At 38.8% G+C, this 7,855-nt stretch overlaps 1 protein-coding gene across 2 annotated transcripts; it reads right to left on the bottom strand.

Annotated features, from left to right (window-relative positions):
* Positions 1-2,781: 2,781 nt before the first annotated feature.
* On the bottom strand, positions 2,782-7,855 carry ostm1 (osteoclastogenesis associated transmembrane protein 1). Of its 2 annotated transcripts, XM_039782681.1 has the most exons (7): positions 7,354-7,855; positions 6,979-7,093; positions 6,150-6,244; positions 5,955-6,065; positions 5,229-5,394; positions 3,758-3,824; positions 2,782-3,622 (listed from the first exon to the last, which is right to left on the bottom strand). In XM_039782681.1, the coding sequence occupies exons 1-6, from the start codon at positions 7,750-7,752 to the stop codon at positions 3,769-3,771; spliced, it is 942 nt and encodes a 313-aa protein (XP_039638615.1). In that variant the 5' UTR covers positions 7,753-7,855; the 3' UTR covers positions 2,782-3,622; positions 3,758-3,768. The 2 variants fall into 2 exon arrangements, with proteins under 2 accessions (XP_039638615.1, XP_039638614.1); XM_039782680.1 differs by having other exon boundaries at positions 2,782-3,824; positions 7,354-7,854.

Here is a 7,855-nt window from a genome sequence, read left to right as displayed (position 1 = left end):
ATGCTCCAACATTCCTGCCTTATTCCCTCCTCAGCTTTAAAGAAGTCACCTAAGGAGTTCACACATTACAGAAACTGAGAGCCCAAAATAAAGGAATGACAGGTTGCACAATTTTAAGGTCAAGATTTTACAAAATGTACATTTTACTGTCTTTTATTTTGGTAAAAAAAAAAAAGTGGGTCACATAATTATTTGGAAACAGTGATTTTTGACATCTGCTCTATCTGAGGAGATTTATATACTTGCTAACTCTCTTTCTAGAAATTAATCAATAAAAAGTTACATTTATTGAAACTATTGGAATCTAGTTTTGAAATAAAACTTTTTATAGGGTTTTTATAGCACGTGTCTTTTAGACAAAATATACAGCCTGCATTTATGACAAAATTACAGTTTGGTTAGTTACGTCCCTGAGCACTGCTGATGTACTAAAGGTTCTGGATTATTGCATTATGAGTATTGTATAGAAATTAAGCTATGCAGGGCACTACTATGCTACAACATCTAATTTAAAGACTAATTTTAATGATTTTGAAAGTAAATTAATATGCAATAACTGCCATAATCATTTATTTTGCAAGAGTGTATAAACGTTCTAGTGGTCATTATGTAGTTTTCTACAAAACTTCTAATACAAACCTCAGCACATTCTTTCCCCACATTAATCCAGCAGAGAACTAAAGCAAGCAGTGGAGATCAGGATATGAGTCAGTTTACAAAATGATATTAATGTCTTCCACATAAACAGTAACAATTACAGTAATATTATTCTCAGTCATTTTTTCCTATCAAAGCTCGTTGTGAGTGGATTAGGTGTACAATAATTATGCGTGGCATTAGGCCATGATTACTGGTGGATTGTGTTTTCTGCTTCACTGCAGTCAGTTCAGTGAGAATATAAATCAGCTGTCTTTATCATTACACGATTGTGCTGATTGTGTGTTTTCTTACCCACAGTATTTGTACTGTCCACAGTAGACAGTATGTACTGCCCAGAGTATATGTACTGTTGGCAAGAAAACACATACAATGTAGCCTATATAAAGCAATAAATGCAGTTTTGTGGCTACTTAAGCGCGTAAAAGTTAAAATGAAAAAATCTTTTAGCTTATATGCAGTGACAATAAAGGTTCCAGGTCAGTCAGACATACAATTGATCAATGATTGCCATCCAAACCAACATGCAAACATCCAAATGAAGTAATGAGCAAACAAAATGTGTGTGCGTGTGTGTGTGTGTGTGTGTGTGTGTGTGTGTGTGTGTGTGTGTGTGTGTGTGTGTGTGTGTGTGTGTGTGTGTGTGTGTGTGTGTGTGTGTGTGTGTGTGTTAGCCTACATCTACATTATTAAACCTTTAATTCTCTATAATGAGTAGGCTACTTCTACTTTTGCCAATACTTGGGCAGTCTGAATGCAGGACATTTTAGCTGCTTGTATTTGAGTATTTTTTATATTGCGATACTCCGTATACTGACTGTAAATCACTGACTCACGGGGGACTATCGCTTTTCCATCGGTTTTCTGATTCACGTATGGCTTCCGGTCAATTTTGCTGGGAGTTTTTCATGACTTTTAGCCTCGCTTAAGGACCCGGTGTGCCTCAGAAAAGCAACGAGGCTTAAGGGGAATCACTGCTGTCATTCTTGAGCTCCGGGCCGCGCCGCACACTTCACTGTGCGGGAGTGCAAATGGCAAAAGCCTGTGTTTTTAGCCGCTCTGCTGGCCGCAACCGGATCATATGACTCGGCATATCTGTAATGCTCTTAGACCCGCTGATGGCCAGCAGTGGCTGCGCTCCACAAGACCAAAAAGCCAAAGGAGTTTAACGGATGTGTTGCTGCGATTATTCGGCCAAGTATCTTTATCCCGCATCTAGATTAGCTGCTAATGACGGAGGAAACGCCTTGTTGCAAGAAACACAAGGCCATGTAACCTGAGAACAAGGGCCATTACTGTGTGAAGAAACAAGCTTTAACCACAATACAATATGGGCTCATTAGACATAATGCAACTGCAGTCACTGTTACGGAGTAGTTAGACCATTTAAGTAGGCTATACAACACGACAATATAAAATAAAAGTAAAAGTTGAATGCAGATTCAAAGTTGAGAGGTAAGGTAGGCCCTAATTAAAAGTAGAAATACAAATTGTGCAGATTGGCACCTTGGCAGTATTATTTTAGATAAAATATTACATTATTATTGCAGATACATTAACATGTAAGCAACATTTTAGAGTTGTAGCTGGTTGATGTGGGACTAATTTTAACTGAATTTCGATATAGCCATCATACTTTAAGAGATCATCATAGATTTTGGATGCAAATGTTATTCTGAAATGTAACTAGTTATCAAATAATAGTAATGGAGTGAAAGTACAATATTTCCATCTGAAATGTAGTAAGAGGAAGACGTATAATGTAACATAAAAATGTAAATAGCCTACTTAAAGGGTGGCTGTGGATCAGTTGGTAGAGTGGTCGTCTACCAATGGGAAGTTTCTGTGGTTCAATCCCTGGCCCTGCAGTCCCATGTCGAAGTGTCCTTGGGCAAGACACTGAACCCCGAGTTCCCCTCAATGCTGCACCACCAGTTTATGAATGTGTGGTAATGGTGAATGGTCCTGTACAATGTAAAAGTCCTTTGAGTAGTCGTTAAGACTAGAAAAGTACTATATAAATACAATCCATTTAAGTAATATTGTACCTAAGTACAGTCCTTAAGTAAATATACTTAGTTACTTTCCACCACTTTGATAAAATTATCATCAGCACAAAATTGGTTGAGGTATAAGTGCTGCAGGTTGTTCCTGACATAAAAGTATTTATTTGAGATTATGCATTCAAAATTAAGGTTTACATTACTTCACAGCAAATTAATTTCTAATTCATCAATTCAACCCTCGTAACTCATAAAGGACTTCACTGTCATGAGTAGCCAGAAACCCCTTAACAAATTAGGTTAAATATCAGTGGGAAACAACAACAAAGCACATTAAAAGCTTTATGCAACCACATAAACACTAACTGGAAAACAGGTAACATCACAGTGTGGTACTCTAGAGTGCTCTTACATTATGTGTGTTATGTCTTTATTTACTCTCCTCCTGCCCCCTACTGATGTGCACCCCCTCTTCTTACAGCAGATACACGTCACCACTAATGGACATCAAGTGCTTCCTTTTTTGCAGTTCTCTTCTGGACATACATTAGAGACAGAAAACCCATTTCTCAAGCCATAAATAGGGCACATACACACGTTAGCTGTGACAGATGTGTGTCGCAGGCTGCAGGATGAGCTGTACAACATGAAGTTTGTTAACGAGTTGAAAGGAAGGAGAGGCCAGGATCTGTGCAGCAACAATTAACAACCATCTGATTAGTAGTTTATAAAGTCAGATATACTTTGATTCAAACATAGCCCGCTTAATAAATATCCAAAATGTCACTTAAATTATTGCACTAAGAGGCAGATTCAAACACATTGTGTACAATTTGTTTGTTTTCTAAAAGAGAAGAATATTTGAAGGATATGAAAGCAAATGTTTAATGTGCCCAAATCATTTCACTTTCGTTTATCTAGATCATTGAAGTCCTCTGAATACTGATCGGTATCGCAGCCTCCTGAAAAACAAAACATAGAATGCTGTTGTTGAGTCCTTTACATTTGAACCTCAGACACAACACGATGAGGAGTCAAATCTTCTCCCAGGTTGTGACTTCCACTAAAAGAGTGCTGTCCTTGATTTCAGTCTTCACCTGTCTCCTCTTCAGCTCAGTTTGTCCTGAATGTTCATCAGAGTGGTGTATGACTTTGCCCGTTTGGCTGTAAAGACACAGAATTTACATTACCCAACAAGAAATGACCAAAAGTACCATTTGAGTAGTTAAATTACTTTTGCTGTCTTAGTTTGAGTTATTCTAGTAATTAAAGTACAAGATGTTTGTTAAATAAAAAGTGCATTAATAAATCTCAGAGACAAACCAAGATGGCTGTTATAGATGCACACTCTTGATGGAAATAATGAAGTTGATATGATCTCTGAAGGACCGCAGACAAATCAATGGGCCTCATGCAAGAACATTCTATTCTACATCTATTAACATAAACATCGCCTATAAATTGCAATATGAAACCACCTGTTTAGCTCTATTTTCCAACAAATTTCATTTACAAAAATGTTGCCAAAGAGTAAAAAGAAGAATTTCAAACATCAGGGCTTCAAGTCCTGCTGTTGAAAATTATAAGACGAAAACATAACATATTTAGATGCTTCAGTAGTCGTATTAGGGGACCCGAAAACAAGAAAATATCAACAGTACAATATCCAATGACGTGTATTCAAAGCAGGGCCGTACTGTGACATAATAAAGAGGTATGGTCTGACGTGAAGTGAGATGATAAAAATGGGAGGCAGTGGATGGGATGTGACAGTCATGGAGATACTAGATAAGAAAATATGAGCCTATACAGTAGGTAATGTTATACTGTCAGATGCAAAGGAGAATGTTCCCCTAGAGCAGGCAACACAAAGATATGTTGGCTGGTCTGTACAGTCTTAATTTGCTCTTAGATTAGTCTAATGCAAGTAAGACAGTTTCACACAAAAAAAGCCTACAATTTAAGCTACCTTACCCCTGGACTAACTCTGAATTAAAACCTGTGTTTGAATGGTAAAAAACAGAAACGAAAGAAACAGCTGAAATTAATATTAGGAAATAATAATGCTCAAGCCAAATAAGTGTATTTCCCGCTGCAAGAGAAAGGCAGATTATCTGCACATGACTCGTACAACAGGAGAAAATTGTAATTACAAGAATGTGAGAAGTTCTTCTAAATCACTTGTATGTGCTACTTAAGAACACATCTGTTCATACAAGTGGTTCTTGTATGAGACCAAATGTGTCCTTGACCATCACAGGCCATTTGATGTATAATAAAAAAGTTCTCATCCTTCTCAGTCTTGACAAACGCCCTCTGATCCTTCAAGGCAACCGTCTTCCACCAACACACACTAAAATAAATCCTACTTGTCTACGATCCAGAGGTTTGCAGGAGGCAACCCCACCATGCTTTAGAACAACCCCCCCCCGACACACACACTTCCCCCATCCCAGCCAAACCCCAATATCACAGTCAGTCAACCCCTCCTCCCTCTTCAAAAGACCCCAAACCCCGTCAAAAAAAATCTCCCTGTGTGACAATGGGTGAATTAAGCTGGTTACTCACGGTGTATGAGCTTGCGTTTCTTTTGTTCGGAGTGAAGGAAGCTGCTCAAGTAGAAGATGATGGGCAGAAAGAGCATGAAGCTGGACACAGCAATGACAGGCACCGTCTCCTCACGGGGGAAGGAACAATTGAAGTTCTTACTCCACAGTCTGCGAGTCATATTCATCTGAAACGAGGCAAAGTGCCAAACGCAACATAAACTTCAGCTCAGCACAATTATAGGACATTATTAATTCAACCATGTTAGGTTTCTGTCCTCAAATGTGTACTGTATTCAGGGATTCTACATCTCGCATTTCTTATTGACAAGTCTGGGAGAGGATTCAGGAGCATGGTCCTGCAACCACAAACACATTTCATTCTTTTTCAGTTTCTGATCACATTCCGGAATCAAAGATCCATGCCCAATTTTCCATTTTTGTCACACAATGTTACTCTACCCTCTTATATGAAATCAGCAACCATTGATATATTGTAAGACCAAACTAAACCATGGAAAAGAACATCTAATTAACTAATCGAGGCTAAAACATCAACTTGTTAAATAGCAATGTTTTGACACAGTTTGGGCATGACACAAACATTTCCAAAACACATTATCTTGTCACTAGCTAAAAATTGGTGTAGACCCTTATGATTGCCCTATAGTGTCTACAGATTCCTCTAGGGGGCGCAGCTTACTCTCTACCCATCTTAAAGAGTTATTGGATTCCCTGACCTACATACCGAATCCTCTATGTCAATACACATAGTCAGATTTGTCTCCATTCTGCTGTACAGCTCATTCAGGTCTCTGTATGCATTCTTACAGTCTTTGCACAGCTCTGTATGGTTCCCCTGTAAGGAAGAGACATCCTTGTTAACTTCTGAACATCAAGTCATCAAAGACAGACAGACATCATCACCGGATTTATGGCGTACCTGTTGATACTTCTCAAAGCAGGTGAGAGTTTGGTTGAGAGTGCTTATGAAGTACAGCGTGTCATTGGTCAGACTCTGGAATCCCTTGATGCAGTCTGCACAACAGGAAGTAAAAACAACCATCAGTAAGGTCTATTTATTTAATAAAAGTGGACAAATGAAAATCAGATGTACAGTGGTAGTTTGTGATGGTTTGACCTTCGTAACATAAATCACTCCCCTATTTTATTCAAATTTGAACCAGGTTTCAGTTATTTTGGTTTAACAATACAAACAATGACAATGTCAGCAAAAAAGGTGTATGCAGAAACCAACTACAGCTAAAACAAATAGTAAATTAAATAGTTTGTTTATTATGTTCTTTACTCCTATCATTGTCATCACCATTAATGTTTAATTAAATATATGTTTAAAAGATTCTACCTTCTTATTTGTAAGGGTTTGCTGCATTTATTTGTCTTATGTGATAGTAAACTGAATATATTTGTGTTTTGCATTGTTGGTCATACAAAACATGCTATTTGATGACATCACCTTGGGCTTTTGGAATTGCCATTTTAGAAACATATAGACTAAAATGAATAATGAATGAATCGATGATGAAAATAATACTATAAACCTTGCATGTGAAAATCATGCCCCCACATTCGCTCTAACTAAAGCACCCTAAAGAAAAACACTGAAGCTAACAGAATACTGCCTGTGCTTGACCCTGCACTTTGACCTCAGTGGTCAAATCCATACCCATATTTGTGCAAAGGCACAGATTCATAATTACACACATAGAATCACAATAATTCAGATGTTAAAATTCCTGCAGAGGACTTACTGTCACAGGCTGATTTCGTCCAAATGTCTTCCATGTTGCTGTACAGCAGATAAACCAGCATCAGATGATCACTGCGCAGAAGGCTGTCCCTGCAGCTCACATTACCAGGACCCATCTGAGGACACACAGGCACGCTTTATCATGCATATATTCCACTTTGACAAAAAAAATTGTTCCTAAACTGGCTATTGATTGCAAGTCAAGCAGATGAATTCGCGTTTCCTCGAATTTGTCACCACCAGTTAGTCACATCACAAGACTCGTGACTCGTGAGACAACTTCAGACAAACAAGGCCTGCTGTCCTCTTTATGCAGGCAGACAGTTTAGTAGTCTAAACTAAAACACGGACAATGACTTTGTATTTGGGCACGTACCTGGTCTGATGATATGTTCGTATAGATGTTCATGAGGCTGCCATAACTGGAGAAACAGTTCTGGCAAACTTTAACAGGTCGGGCAGCAGTCACCAAGCAGTTGACATAGGCGACATACCGCTGTCCGAATATGTGAAGCAGATCGCTGCAGTAGTCGCTGATCTCCAGGTCTTCTGGGAAGGAAGACAGCAGATTGAGGGAGAAGAGGGAGTCCACACCGGGCTTAAACACAGTCGAGTCAACCCCAACAACAACAGGAGCAGCAGGGCTCAAAGACAGGCTTTGTTTCAGTTTGTCCGCTGAATCTGAAGCGGTAAGGTTTCCTCCGACGCTAGACGCGAGGGCGTAAGTACTTAATACTAACAAAACCAAAAACGGACTGTTTTTATGAAGAGACATGATCGAAAACGATGATTAAAGCATATGTTCCTCTTCTTTCACTCTACACAACACTCCACGATTTCCTGGTTTTCTCCCAACGTGATCATGTGACGGCCTGGAA

This window comes from Perca fluviatilis, chromosome 18 (assembly GCF_010015445.1).
Source record: "Perca fluviatilis chromosome 18, GENO_Pfluv_1.0, whole genome shotgun sequence".
In the NCBI taxonomy this organism is placed as follows: domain Eukaryota; kingdom Metazoa; phylum Chordata; class Actinopteri; order Perciformes; family Percidae; genus Perca; species Perca fluviatilis.
This window is presented reverse-complemented; position numbering and strand designations above follow the sequence as displayed.

What these genes read in the sequence shown, in the direction of transcription:
- ostm1 (XM_039782681.1), bottom strand. Translation starts at nt 7,752, where the DNA reads ATGTCTCTTCATAAAAACAGTCCGTTTTTGGTTTTGTTAGTATTAAGT. An exon ending in GACGAAATCAGCCTGTGACA is followed by an intron (nt 6,245 to 6,978) that starts GTAAGTCCTCTG and finishes CCTGTTGTGCAG; the next exon opens with ACTGCATCAAGGGATTCCAG. An exon ending in GTATTGACATAGAGGATTCG is followed by an intron (nt 5,395 to 5,954) that starts GTATGTAGGTCA and finishes GCCTCGTTTCAG; the next exon opens with ATGAATATGACTCGCAGACT.